Source organism: Halichoerus grypus, chromosome 3, assembly GCF_964656455.1.
Source record: "Halichoerus grypus chromosome 3, mHalGry1.hap1.1, whole genome shotgun sequence".
Taxonomy (NCBI): domain Eukaryota; kingdom Metazoa; phylum Chordata; class Mammalia; order Carnivora; family Phocidae; genus Halichoerus; species Halichoerus grypus.
In genome coordinates this window covers 150,740,085-150,754,482 of record NC_135714.1, presented here as the reverse complement: position 1 = coordinate 150,754,482, position 14,398 = coordinate 150,740,085, and the positions used below count along the sequence as shown (strand labels likewise).

The window sequence follows — 14,398 nt, the reverse complement described above, 5'->3', positions numbered from 1 at the left end:
CAGCTAAAGGAAATTGTTTTAAAGGAAATTATGTAATTAAATCTGAAAATGCTAATAAAGACCTATAACATGAATTACAAGCACAACTAGAAGAGATCTGTGAACCACAGTGCTAGTGGAACATATTTTGCCAGATGACAAAGTTCTGTTGATTGTGCATGGTATTTTGGATCAAGGATAAAGTCATGCCAAATCCCAACATCCATGCTGATGAAATAGGAAACAGTATAGATCATCTGAAAGCTATTTCTGCCTGAATTTATGTAGTTTCACATGTGACATTTAACCTTAATTGTTTTGCTTCCCAGTATTTAAAATTAGTATCTTGGCTGTAAACACATTCCTTAAGGATAAGTGATTGTGGAGGAGGAAACTCAGACACATAATGGGTGACCAGAAGAAGGCATGTTGGTCATGAGAAATCCACATGTTGTCTGAACATCAGCATTTATTTGCATTTAAGGAAGACATGGCCTTGACTCTAACAATTTCAGGATTTAATGCCATCTACAGCTTTTGAAACTGTTTAGGCTGTGGCCAAGAGAGACTTCTTTGAAATCACATAAATATGGAAGTGAAAAGTTTCTTAGAGATGATCTAGACATAATTCATATTACAAATGAAAAAAATACAACATGGAGAGTTTGGGTAAATCATAGAGTTCCCCAAGCTTCTAAATGTCAGCAAGAGCTTAATTGTAAGCCATTTGAGCCCAAAATTCAGTATAGGCCAGAGAGAAGATGATGTATTAGATATTGATAAGGGCAGAGTATAAGGAATGCAGCAGAGACCAGAATGAGGAAAGAAAATTTAAAAAGCAATTAGACTTATGTACTTAACAACCTAATTTCCTATACGATGGATGTGAGTTTTGAAAAGTAGAACATGTTTCAGGTGGAATGCAAAAAAAAAAAAAAAAAAGTATTCCTTAGATGTTTTCTGCTAGAGGACCTTTCTGGAATCAATTTGAGATTTTAAGCAGTTTAAAAATTCCATGAAAAAGTAAACAGTTTTTATTTTGTTGTTTTCTATTCCAGTATGGTAGAGTACTGTAAATAATGGCTTTTGCAATATTTTTGGCAATTAACTTGCATAGTAATTTATCCATTTGGGAACTGATGAATCCATGCTGTCTTCAATATGGTGGTTGTTAATAATTCTAGATTTTATTCAATTAAAATAAAGTTTGTGTGGATTTACTGTTTTCAAGGAACTCATATATTGGCCCTAAGACCAGAGAATACATTTCTGTCATTTGGAAGAACAGCCATGAATGTTATCTATAGTCTCAAGTAACAGAGCTAGAACCAATAGTAAAGGGCCCAAGGAAACAGTTTAAATCTATAGAACTCTTGTCAAAGGCTGCTTTGAAAAATAATGTGTTTCCTGATACAAAAGTGGTAAAACCAAGTATGAACTGGCTAAGGAGGGTTTGCAAGGCCTGGACTGGGTATGTGGTTGGACAATGTAATGAATGAACTTCAGGCCTCAGGATCTATGCAGACTTTACCCTGGTTGAACATAGTTTTTACACAAACTAGTAATACAAAGTAGCAATAATAGTGACAAAAAGAAAAGAATGAATAGTAGATATTGAAGTTACAGTATCCAGATCAACTGAATGAAAAGTACACTTTTACTTGCTGGAGTATGAGACTCCCTGAAATGATCATAATGGATCTGAATACACAAGATGACTTGTGTTTAATATACACTTTATGAAGATAATATGGCTTATTAAAAAAGGATGTTTGTCATAGTCTAAGCCACAGAACTTCAGTAATTTCTTAAGGACAGAATTTTAGAGTGTGCGAGCGTGCACGAGTGGGGGGAGCGGCGGAGGGAGAGAATCTTCCATCAGACCCCCCCTGAGTGCAGAACCCCCAGTGGGGCTCAATCTCACATGAACTGAACCCAAACCAAGAGGCGGATGTCCAACCAGCTGAGCCACCCAGGCGCCCGAGATTATGCATTTCTAACAAGTTTCGTGGTAATGCTCTTGAGGCTGCTGGCTCGCAAACCACGCTCTGAGAAGCAAGGCGTTAAGTCGCAGTCTAAGAGTATAATTTTCATTATAAAAGTAGATAAATGAAAATTAATTTCAGGGCACAGGGTAGGATTGAAATGTACCCATGGAATACAAGACTGTATCTATAATGTCTTCTTTTTTTTACTTAGATACCTTTAGAAAAGTTGTAGACCACTTCGGAAGATTGGACATTTTGGTCAATAATGCTGGTGTGAATAATGAGAAAAACTGGGAAAAAACTGTGCAGATTAATTTGGTAAGCTATTTTCGCCATGTTTATTGTCTAAACTTATTTAATAAACTGATGCTTTTAAAGAAGAAAAGGTTCTTACATTCACGGAATCAATATAATGACCTATAACCTAGAAAAAGGGACGTTGCAGAAAGCTAGAAAAAAGCATTTCCTTTTACAAATGGGAAGACATTTGAGGCTTCTAATTATGCAAATAATTCTGTCTTAAAAATCTTAAAAGGAAATATGAAAAAACTCATAGTTTATGGCATAACTTAGGAGTTAGCAAACTATGGTCCACAGGTGAAACTAGCCTGCCACCTGTTTTGTGTGACTTACAAGCTAAAAACGGGTCTTACATTTTTTAATGGTTGAAAAAATGTAAAAAGAATATGAAATATATCAATATATGGAATTCAAATTTCAGTGTCTAGGGTTTTACTAGAGCACAGCTCCAGTCATGCATCTGCATATTACCTGTGGCTACTTTTTGCTGTAGCAGCAGAGTTGAATCGTGACAACGACCCTACGATGTGCACTGACTGAGCTATTTACCGTCTGGCCCTTTACAGAAAAATATTTGTCAATCCTGGCTTAACCTGTTTATTTAAAAACTAAGTCTTAATTTAATTCCAGAAATGTAACAGAAAGCAAGGCTGAAGTGACTGTTGGACTTTGTAATTATTAGGATTTTTATCCTGAGAGTCGGGGTGTGTGTGTGTGTGTGTGTGTGTTTATGTATAATTTCTACAATGTTTGATGATCATTTAGCTCTTAAATTACAAAACTGTAGAATTAGGAAATAAAATTTCTTTTTTAGCCTCCATATCACAAGTTTGTTGGTTATCCCATTTTATAAACACACTTCACATAAGATCTTGGGGTTTAGTAAAACTTAAACCTTAGCCAAAGGAAACTGTAAGAGCTAGGCTCTGCATGGGGTCACCCTGCCCTTGGTAAGGTCATTCTACTAGTCTTGCAAAGCAGGTATGTGTCAAGTACAGAAGGACCACTTGTGTGTATAAACATACAGGGAGTGGCCCCCTACTTCATGATATCCTCCCGGGAGATGATAAACTCCTTAAAAACAGGATGTGTTATGTTTTTTCTTTCTTTCTTTCTCAGTAATCAACACAATATCTTGAAGATAGTGCTTAGTCAATAAATGTTTGACTTGAATCTACATTCCCATGAATGATTTCTTAACTGTAATAACTTTATGGGAGTAATGAGAATTACACTACCTCACGAAAGAGTTGAATCACTTTGATAAGGGTACAGAGTTTCTCCCCAAACTTGACAGATGCCTGAAGTCCTTTAATCGAGAATGAAAGGTGTTCCTTCCAGTTCTTTTTAAAATTTGTCTCAGGGCACCTGGGTGGCTCAGTCGGTTAAACATCTGCCTTTGGCTCAGGTCCTGATTCCAGTGTCCTGGGAATCAAGCCCCACACTGGGCTCCCTGCCCAGTGGAGAGTTTGCTTCTCCCTCTCCCCCTGCTTGTGCTCTCTCTCTCTCTCACTCACTCACTCTCTCTGTCAAATAAATAAAAATCTTAAAAAATAATAAAATAATAAAATTTGTCTCAAGTGTTCCTAGATAGCATCAGATTTCAAAATAACTTTAAAATTTATATGTCAAGTTTCCCCCGAAGTTTTTCTGGGATATGTGTGTGTGTTTAGAGACCTGACCTGTCAACATTTATGTTAGATTTGTCTCTTGCTAACAGTATAGCGTGAGCTTTTTAAGTCACATCTGAGCATATCTGCATTTTATATTTGTGAATTTAAGCCACTTATATTTATCATTACCCTTTATTGGGATTTATGTCTTATATTTTTGTTCATATTTTATTTTTTAATTAATTTTTTAAAGATTTATTTTAGAAAGAGAGTGAGTAGAGGGAGAGGCAGCAGGAGAGGGAGAGGGAAAGAGAAGCAAACTCCCTGCTAAGTGCAGAGCCCGATGTAGGCCTTAATCTCACGACCCGTGAGATCATGACCTGAGCTGAAATCATGAGCCGAATGCTTAACCGACTGAGCCACCCAGGCTTTAGTTCATATTTTGAATTTACTAAGTTTTTTTTTTTTTTTTTTGCTTTTGACCTTTTTCCATTCCTTTCTTAAATTCCACTGGATACCTTTAATTCTTCTATGCTGGTAAGAAAATTGTACATTTTATTTATTTTTTTTAAGATGCTATTTGAGAGAGAGAAATAAATAAAAATTTATTCATTTTTTTAAGATTTTATTTATTTAAGATTTTATTTATTTGAGATCATGCACAGGAGTTGGTGGGGGGAGAGGGAGAGGAAGAAGCAGACTCTCCCTGAGCAAGGAGCCTGACTCAGGGCTGGATCCCAGGACCCTGGGATCATGACCTGAGCCAAAGGCAGATGCTTAACCGACTGAGCCACCCAAGCGCCCTGAAAATTATACATTTTATTAATCTTTGGTGGTTGTCCCTGACTTATTATGAACCATATTTCATTGCATCCTTTGGTTGCCAGATGGGAAAAAAATGAATGTATAACCAATTGAGAACTTCAGGAATATTTAAGAATATATTTTTATAAACTTAATGGCACTTTCCACAACCACATAAAGTGACGAGAATTTCTTTGCATCAAGCTCTGCTAGTGAAAAAGCACAAATCACACAGCAATTTTCTCACTACTGGTATTTTTAATAGTTTCCTCAGTAATATCTACAGATATTTTATAGACAAAGATCACTAGGTTATAAAGTTCTTATATTCATTGCATTCATAATGGACACCTACTGTGTCTTTTCTCTAAGAAATCAGCTGTCAGGACGCCTATGTGGCTCAGTCGGTTAAGCAGTTAAGCATCTGCCTTAGGCTTAGGTCATGATCCCAGGGTCCTGGGATCCAGCCCCGCATTGGGCTCCCTGCTCAGCGGGGAGTCTGCTTCTCCCCCTCCCACTGCCCCTCTCTGCACTCATGCTCTCTCTCCCCCTCTGAAATAAATAAATAAAATCTTTAAAAAAAAAAAAAAGACGGAAATCAGCTCTCAGAAAACTGTGCAATGATTAGAGTTAATACAAAGAACATAAAAATAATGACGAGATTATCACAAAGGTAATAGGATTAGAATTATCAATTATCAATTTTCGCCAGGCTGGCTGAGAGGGCATGTTTGCTTTCACATGGCCTGGGCGAGTAAACACTTGCTGCAGGCTAGAAATTCTTACATTATCTGCAAATAGAAAATTCTAGAAGACCAGGAGAATTTTATTTGACTCCTTTGGTTACAACTCACTCTCTTAGATCCTTCCTCATTGAAATTATCTGGCCTTTATTTTTCTTTGGACTCTGCTGACGTAGGCCACTCCTTAGCTTAACTCCAGGAACTAATGACATTTATTTAATTTTACATCTAGAGAGCAAGCTATAACTTTTATATATAAGTTGAAAACATGTTACTTCCCCTCCTCCCTGCAACACCCAGTTCAGTTCAAGAGTAGATCCCCTCCTCCCTGCAACACCCAGTTCAGTTCAAGAGTAGATTAGAGTCTGACCTATCACTATCCTTCCAACTTGATTATCTCTGTTAGTATAATGCAAATATTTGTGTTTGGTTTATATATTTTTTATACTCTGGATGTAATTTGCCTCCTTTTATGATACCATGCATGTTCTTCTATGTTCCTGTCCCTATCAGAGTAACCACCTAGTTAAAGGACCTCACCACATATTTCTTCCTCTTCTGGAATCTTGTATATCATAATGATACCATTCTTATAGGGCTTACAAATTTTAAAATTATATTAGAATTATTTTTATACCTGTGCAATTTATGCCAGTATGCTATAAGCTCTTTCAAGGCATAAAATTTTTGTTTTGTGTACAGAGTAGATGTTCAATTTATATTTATTGGATACATAAACTGCCATTCTATGATATTTTACATACATGGATATTCATTTTTGTATTTTAATACAATGTTTGGATTATTTCCAAATCCATCAGTGCTGCCAAGCTGTATCATCTGTCCTACTTTTACTCCTTACCAAACTTGCCATTTCCTTATCCTTAACTCAGCAGATCTCACCATTCTTCCCACACAAGAGATACATTAAACCTCTTCCCATTCTTTTGTTTCCATTAGGCTATTCTGTGCTTCCTCCTTAGTCTGAAACCAACTGCAGTAGCTTTATTTATAGCTACCCAGAGCTCATTAGGAATGTTCAGGAAAGACTGAATCTTTGAATACCTGTCAAAGGTTCCTCTGGCAACTGGGCGGGTGGAGGTAGACTTAACTTTGAATATTGATAAGGCCATTCTGTAATATACTTTTTTTACTTTCTGATCTTTAATAAGCCTAAATAATTCATTCTCATTCAGGTGGGATTTATAATCTAATTTGGACATGTAAATAACATATTGAATCCCTTAGTGTACTCAAATAAAAACTAAAAAAATAGATGGCTTATTGTGGTTGATTATTTTTTTCAGAAATACAAGGGTTCACTAAAGATTTGCACTGGTAAGGATATACATTTAGATTCCATCAAAACTAGATGACAGTCCTGAATTTAGAATTCATGAACTTTTATTTCATTTCTCTGGTCTTGAATTTCCCAGTTGTAAAAGGATGAAGATAATTTCCTTACCTGGAAGAATGGTTAAGCTTAAATAAACCCTAACTTACATGAAGTATCCAGCATAGTGCTACTACATAGTATCACTCAATAAATTACATTTCTCATCCAGAATGTCAAAACTTACATTTTCGTCATTCTCACAATCTCATTTCTATATGAAGTGGATTCTTCTGCCCTACTCTGCCTCTAAGGAAGAGTTGTGGAGATGGGTAGAAATGTTGTCAAATGTACGCCCTTTTCTTGGCTCCCAAGGATGTTGATTACAAATTAAATTAGTAACTTCTCTCTGTTTTGTTACTCCTACTCCGTAATATTTAAAGATCTAGTTGAACTGTTATGGTTAGGCAGAACTTGCTAAATTTTAAGTAGCTTCGCAAGGGGGAATACAATAATATTCATCACATAAACAAGCAAAAATGGAAAAAGACTGAACACAGAGAAACAAAAGATAGAAAAGGATTTCAGAAAAAAAAAGTGGTCCTCTATATTAGTACTCCTCGAGAATTGGGCTGGAGAAAAGACAAGAAACCTGAAAGGCAACGTTTCATAATTTAGATGACAGGATTTTTAAAATTAGAGTGTAGCACAAGAACCAGAAACTAAAAGGAACCTCAGAGGGGAGGAAGATAAGATAAGGAAAATGATAGATTAGGAAATTTCAGTAAGGAATACATGCATGTGTGCTTTTTGTATATAGGTTATGGAAATATATATGATATATAACATATTGTATATTATATATAATAATATATATTATATTACATATATACAGTAAGAAGACATGATGCCTGATAAGAGTTAAACAAATATGCTATTACCATTTATCCATTTATCTTTGCTACTTAAGAATTATTCCCAGGACAGGGGAATTTATGAGTGGTTTTTAACTTACAAGGTACTTTAATCTGTGGAAAAAACTAATTTAAGATTTGGAATACAGCACAGTTATAATTTTGGTATTACATATAAAAATTATTCATAACCAAAACTATTGAGTAAGCATGTGTTAATTAGATCATTTTGTCAGTAAGTGCATTTTTACTTACACTATGTGAAATTAGCCATGGGATTTTCTTTTTCTTTTTTGAGAGTTGAGTACACCATCTTTTGAAGGTCAAATACAAAATTGAGAGTACCTTTGTGATAGACTAAAATAATACTATAGATCCCTGCTATTCTGTGTTTGTAGCTAGAATACATCTATAATTTTCATTTTCTTCCCCTAGATGCTTGATATTTTAGTGACCCACTCTATGTGATACATAAATATTGCCAAGAGACAAGAAATAGAATATTAACAAAAACATTTTATTCTGTGGTTTCTTAACATTTCCTTGCATCTATTACCTGGGATAAGGAAGAGATTGTTGTAGGAGAGGACGACATATGCCCCAGCCAAAGCATTAAACCCTGTTTTGTAGATTTATTCCAAGAACACTTTCATTTGAAAAGTTCCTCAGTTCTTAACTTGGTAATAGATGGGAAAATAATCTTTTGTCCTCCTCCACCAAAGACCTGGAAATAAATCTTCCTTTTTTAAAAAATTAAAGCTTAAATATTCCCAAACTTTCTATCTGGCTGCATCTAGTAGATGTTGAAAACACAAAAGCAGGGTGTCAGCAAAGCTATAAATACCTGAGAATAAAAGCATAGCGCCAATATGCGTAAACAGAAATTCTGTCCAGACTTGCTAGAGACTTAGGCAGAAACTACCAGAATCTAACTGACTTCAGTTATTTCAGCCATGTACATTTTTTCCTTCTTATATAAACCATTTAATGTTTTGTATTTTTTCTTTGTAAAGGGAATCATGTGGAGATTTTCCTCATTCTCCCTAAGCCTGCTTAATATCAAACTGACACATGGCTTAAGTGAATAGAATCTTTAATTTACTTTTTTGTTCTAGAACTACTATTAGGTAGAGTGGCAACGTTGAATGTGTGTCAAGAAAACTCCAAATGGACTTTTTAAAATAAAAAGAAGGTAACCACCACTATATGCTCTCAGTTTCAGACTCATTACTGTTGTGTCATTTTCTTTGCAGTATTGTAAAGAATGCAAAAAGTAGGAATTAAGATATCAAAAGAAAATGTTCACCTTCTCAAAGTCTGAGTTGGAAGGGAGAGGAGTTCTGAAATCTAAAAGGGAAAATAAGGCTTCAAGTAGAAGTTTTGTACCACAGGTTGTTTTTGGTAGTGGCAAATTCTCCAATGTTAGAATACAACAGGGACGCCTGGGCGGCTCAGTCGGTTAAGCATCTGCCTTCGGCTCAGGTCATGGTCCCAGCGTCCTGGGATCGAGCCTCGCATCAGGCTCCTTGCTCAGCTTCTCGCTCTGCCTGCCGCTCCCCCTGCTTGTGCTCTCTCTCTCTCTCTCTCTGACAAATAAACAAATAAAATCTTAAAAATAAAGAATACAACAAAAAAGTTGCCTACGCAGGGAGGTGAGTAACCAATCAGAGTAAAGTCTCAAAAAGACAGTGCGAGAGTGATGAACAAGATTAAGTGACAGATAGTACAGCAGACCCTGTGTCCAACTGACCGAAAAGTCGGGGTCCTGAAACTGAGGAAGAGAATTATGTGATCTCACACAACACAGAGGTCATGAGAGCTAGATACTGCCACACAGTGATCCCAGAACCCAGTTTCTTTTCATCTCTCCAGTCTGCCTTCCTTCGCGGAGCTTTCATCTTAAGGGTACTAGCAGTGTAACTGTGTATTCCAGCCACCACGCCCATACAGAGGGATGGAAAAGGACTAATGTAATCATTTCTTTCTGGTTTTCTTAAAAGCAACAGTCTTTTCGGCCACATCCTCTTCCACTGCCCTTCCCTGACCCGGACCCCCTCTAGCTGACTGCTCCTCAGGTCTCACTGGCTGGAAATGGGTCACATGTGGGCTCCTAAACCAGTCACTAGCAAAGAGAATGGGATTTCTGTGACTGAACGAAATTAATCAGTGTCCACACTAAACCTGGGGAGATCACCTTCCTCATGAGTTACTTGGGGAAGAAGTAGATACAAATGCCAAATAGACTTTTTATTAGAAATAAAAAAAAAAAGGACATGAAAACCGTGTAGGAAATCAAGGGTTTCCACTATTATATATTCCAAGATCCAAGAGAATTAACCTGGATCTGAGAACCATATGCTAAGAAGGGTAAATAAGTTTTTACCCAATATTTAGAGAAGAAAAAGAATACTGCATGTATAATTCTCGAAGATGCCGAGATTTGAGGTCAAGTGACAAACACTGTAGGAATACAACTTTTTTTCATAAAGTCTCAGATTGGGCAACTAAGTGAAGTTTTGCAGAGATGTGAGAAGCTCTGCAACTGTAGGCAAACAAAAGAGAAGCTAGTCAATGGCTCGCTTTAAAAAAAAGCAAGCAGCCGCTTGAAAGCCTTTCGGTGATAGTATTTGCAGAAATCTCCCTGGGTGTCTGCAATCGCCATAAAAGCTTCACTCTGGGATATATTATAAAGTATAACGGCTATGTTGTTTTTCCTGTTTATGCCTCTGGCTTAGGTTTCTGTTATCAGTGGGACCTACCTTGGCTTGGATTACATGAGTAAGCAAAACGGAGGTGAAGGCGGCATCATTATCAATATGTCCTCTTTAGCAGGTAAGGACAAGTATGACATTCATAACAATTTCCTATTGGTAATTTGGACCACAAAGGTAAATCTTCTGAGTATATTTACTATCAACTCAGGTTGGGAATTGAAAATTCATTTAATTGCTTTGTTTTGTTTTGTTTTTACTGCCTCTATGGAATTTTCTATTGCATAATATCAGAAGTTTGAAGTATATGTTTACCTCTATTACTTTAAATTGTGACTTTTTAAGCTCCCTTACTGTGGCACTGAGCAGTAATGCATATGAAAGCATCTTTGACAAAGTAAAAAAGTGCTAAAACACAGCACAGTATCTCTACTCCCATGTGATTTTAGAAGGAGTATATAATTTAAAAATATGGCATATATAGTAGTTGGGATCTGTTGTAGGGGAGGCCAGGCTTTACCTATAGTTTCTTAGGGTCTCTGGCTGGGCCTGAGAATTAAATCGACATAAGACAGATGAACAGGAAAAAAGGGTATAGATTTTTACGTGTATGTGAGAGCCCCCATAGGAAAACCAAGCCCCAAGAATGGCTAGGCCTAAGCGTTTATAAACAAGGTTGAACAAAGAGAGGTAATTGTGGGAAAGCCACTAAAATATTTAGGGGGCCTAAAGGAAGATGAGAGTTATTTTAACAAGGTCTGTACAGATTTCCGTTGGCCTCAACTCCCCATCTCTGGTGATAAGAATGTTTCTTTCCTACTGGTATAGGAAGGACATATTTTACATGGGAGTTTTATCACCTGCTTTCAGGAGGAAAAGGAGAGGTCGGAGTGCCCTTCTTGTACCTGCTGTTTTTCAAGTGCCTTTAGCTCCAAATAATTCTTATGCCAAAATGACACATTTTGGGGTGACCTATTCTGCCACCCCTCAATGCTAAACTGCATTGATAGTTTACACCCAAACATGTAATGGCTTAAATATAGTATAAGCTTATTTCTCACTCATATATCAGTCCCGGGCAAGATCCTTGTTGCCAGGAGCCTCTTCTATATGCAGTCATTGGGAAAACTAGCTGGCTGAGCTCTTTGACATGGAGCTTCCATAGTTATGCTGGTGGGGGTGGGGTACGATGGGGTGGGGACTCCTTTCTCTGCAACAGAAATAGAGAGCACGGGGTAGGGGGGCAAAGCTGCCTTTCTAAACCCCTCTACCCCCAGCCTCACTTGTGTTCAGGTTCCAGAACAGAATTTGACCTCATGGCTCACCTAACTACAAGAGGGTCTGAGAATGTCATCTAGCTCTGTGCCTAAGGAAAGAATGGATTCCAGTAGACAGCTAACAGTCTTTGCCACAACGTGTAATCCAAACTCTGTTTTATTCAGGGCAGTAGGATTTAATACCACCCGGTACCATATTACTCAATAGTGGCTATAAATCTTTGGCAGAAACTTTTGGAGCAACTTAACCAGATGACTTGACTTCTAAAATTCTAGGGGAAAAAAAAAATCACCAGTGCTTCTTCAGTAGTTCAAATGAAATTTTGAAGTTTTAGAAGTCTGACCAGTATTGACAGTGAGTCATCTAAACTCTGCATGTCCCAAAGTAGGGAGACTTCCTTACATTACCTGGTTTCAGTCACGTCGTAATTTCAGAACAGGTGTTCAGAACAGGTGTTCCCCTCCTCTCCCCTGTGCCCCACCTCCCAGTTCCAGTTGTATTTCAGGGGTCAGGTGTGCAAGCACCTGTGACCACATCAGAGCTCTGATTCTCAGCTTTGTTCTTTCTCCTTCCTCTGGGCTTCATTGTCAGGTGATCCTCTTTAAACTCTTCAAACCAAGGGAGGCTTAGAAATCTCCTTCTTGAGAGGTTCTCAAAAAACAGACTAGCATTTTGGTTTCTGGGTTGCTTAAAGACAAAATGACATCCCTAAAGTTATTATAGAACCAATTCTACAAGTTTTTGAGGGTAACTTGGTTATTTTTCCTAATGTTACGTCTACTTATAAATGATAACATTTCAATTTTGAGGATGTGGTAAAAGGTGAGAGCATGGGCAAGGCTTAGATATTTGGCCCAAGAGAGAGCCACATTTTAGATTCTGGGAGTCTGAAACCCTAGAGGCAAATTGCCAAGGCTATATCTGCACCATTTTGAAATGAAATTATAAGGGAAAAAATACATAAATGCTTGGAGAATTAACAAGAAGTATTTGATATCTTAATAAAAGTAGAAATGTAGAAAAACGTGGGGTGGTGATCAAGAGATAATCCCATGGGTTGTGTCTTGAAGCTAAAGGGCTAACAAGGATTGAAGACGCATGAACCCTGTCCAGGGAGCCCCTTGCCCTTCTGTCACTGGAGGCATTTCTTTCATTCCCAGGAAGTCTGGAAGCCTTAGAGCTAGATCAATTTTGGACTCTGTTTGAGACATTCTGTACCATAAGAGGAGGCTTAAAAAAGGGGGGGGGGCTTACTTGCCTCAGAGCATAATTAAAAAATGCAATGTACTACTGCCTTTTGGCCAATAAAAATATTTAAAGATGTCATCACACTTAACATTCATTGAGCACTTACTGTTTACACAATACTATTTTAAGCATCGTGTGTATATTACCTCATTTAATACAACCACCCCATGAAGTAGATTCTGTAATCTCCATTTCATAGAGAAGGAAATCAAGGTAGGAGAATTTGAGTATCTTGCACAAGCTTACACAGCAAGGCAGCAGTAAAGCTGAAATTCCCATGCAAGCAACCTGATACAGGACCTCTTCTGTCTTAATCACCAGGTGATCTAACTCTTCTGTCCGTGAGATTGTTAATCTGGCTCTCCATCCCTGAGTAGTTTAGCCCAACTGTGAGGTAAAAGAAACTGACTTCCTATAACTCCATGAAACCAGTGAAATGTGCTAGTTATCTTCAGGTCTTCTGGGCACTGCTTTAATCTCAAGACCACATAACTAAACTTCAGTGATATCTTAAGCTTTTGCCCCATTTGACACACAGAGTAAAGCCCTGAAAACATCTGAGGAGGTTACCAAAGTCACAAGTCAAAACACGTCATTGAGAAGCGCAATTTAAGGATTACAATTAGACGTCCACTTTGCTTTCTTGGCTAAGAGCTTGCTTTATCACACTACCCACCCCTGGGTATTCATTCTCTTCTTACCTGTTTCAGAGTCAACATTTGGAACTGTGTGTGGATCTTTCTCTAATCATGCAGATGAAACGGTGAATAAATACAAATTCAGTGATAAGATCGTTTTGGTTTCAAATTACCTTTCTGGCACTCTTACAATTTAATGAATATCATGGCATTCCAGACTGCTTCTCCACCTGACATTCCTCCCAACCAGCAGGGTAACTCTACTTATAATGGTTACGTAGCTCATCTTTGTCCATTCTGTTTAATGTGGTGCCTTCATCCTTCTGTAGAGACGTAGCCTCCCTCCATAATGCCTGACCTCTATACCTGATGCCTTTGTACTGTTTCTTTGTCGTCACTGGCCAACCTAGGCAGGCCCTGCCACCTCTCTTCCCACCCCGGGCTTTGGCACTAATGTCCTTTCATCTCACAAAGAGGATGAAGATGCATTGCCTTGTATTCTGTCCAATCCCCAAGAGCGTCTCTTCTTCCCACAATAAGATTAGTTTGATAAACACTTGGGATTTTGTAATAGTAGAAAAAGATCAGTGAGAACCTCTCTGGCTTCACATTTTCCTCAGAAATGTTACCAACAGTTTTAAACCCTTGAAGTCATTGCCTGTTGGGAGAGGCCAGATGACCAAAAAAGTCTTTGAGGAGTTACCAGAGTCAAAGTATTTTTCCCCCAGCTTTATTGAGGTATAAATGACAAAATCTAGGAAAGATATTTCCAATGCTTGCTTCCTCTGTGTTTTCCAGAGGTGTTTTCCGAACTTCCTTTCCTCAGATTTGTTCCTATTTCCCCCCTAC

General features: G+C 37.7%; 1 protein-coding gene across 4 annotated transcripts in view; it reads left to right on the top strand.

Moving 5' to 3' along the window:
• The window catches only part of HPGD (15-hydroxyprostaglandin dehydrogenase), a 31,329-nt gene that overhangs the window by 1,899 nt on the left and 15,032 nt on the right, over nucleotides 1-14,398 (top strand). For 2 of the 4 annotated variants that reach the window (XM_078069448.1, XM_078069449.1), the window contains exons 3-5: nucleotides 2,179-2,285; nucleotides 10,410-10,506; nucleotides 13,622-13,674. In XM_078069448.1, coding sequence (XP_077925574.1) covers nucleotides 2,179-2,285; nucleotides 10,410-10,506; nucleotides 13,622-13,674 — 257 coding nt within the window. The remainder of the gene's footprint in view (nucleotides 1-2,178; nucleotides 2,286-10,409; nucleotides 10,507-13,621; nucleotides 13,675-14,398) is intronic. The other 2 variants (XM_036092337.2, XM_036092340.2) reach the window with 1 other exon arrangement.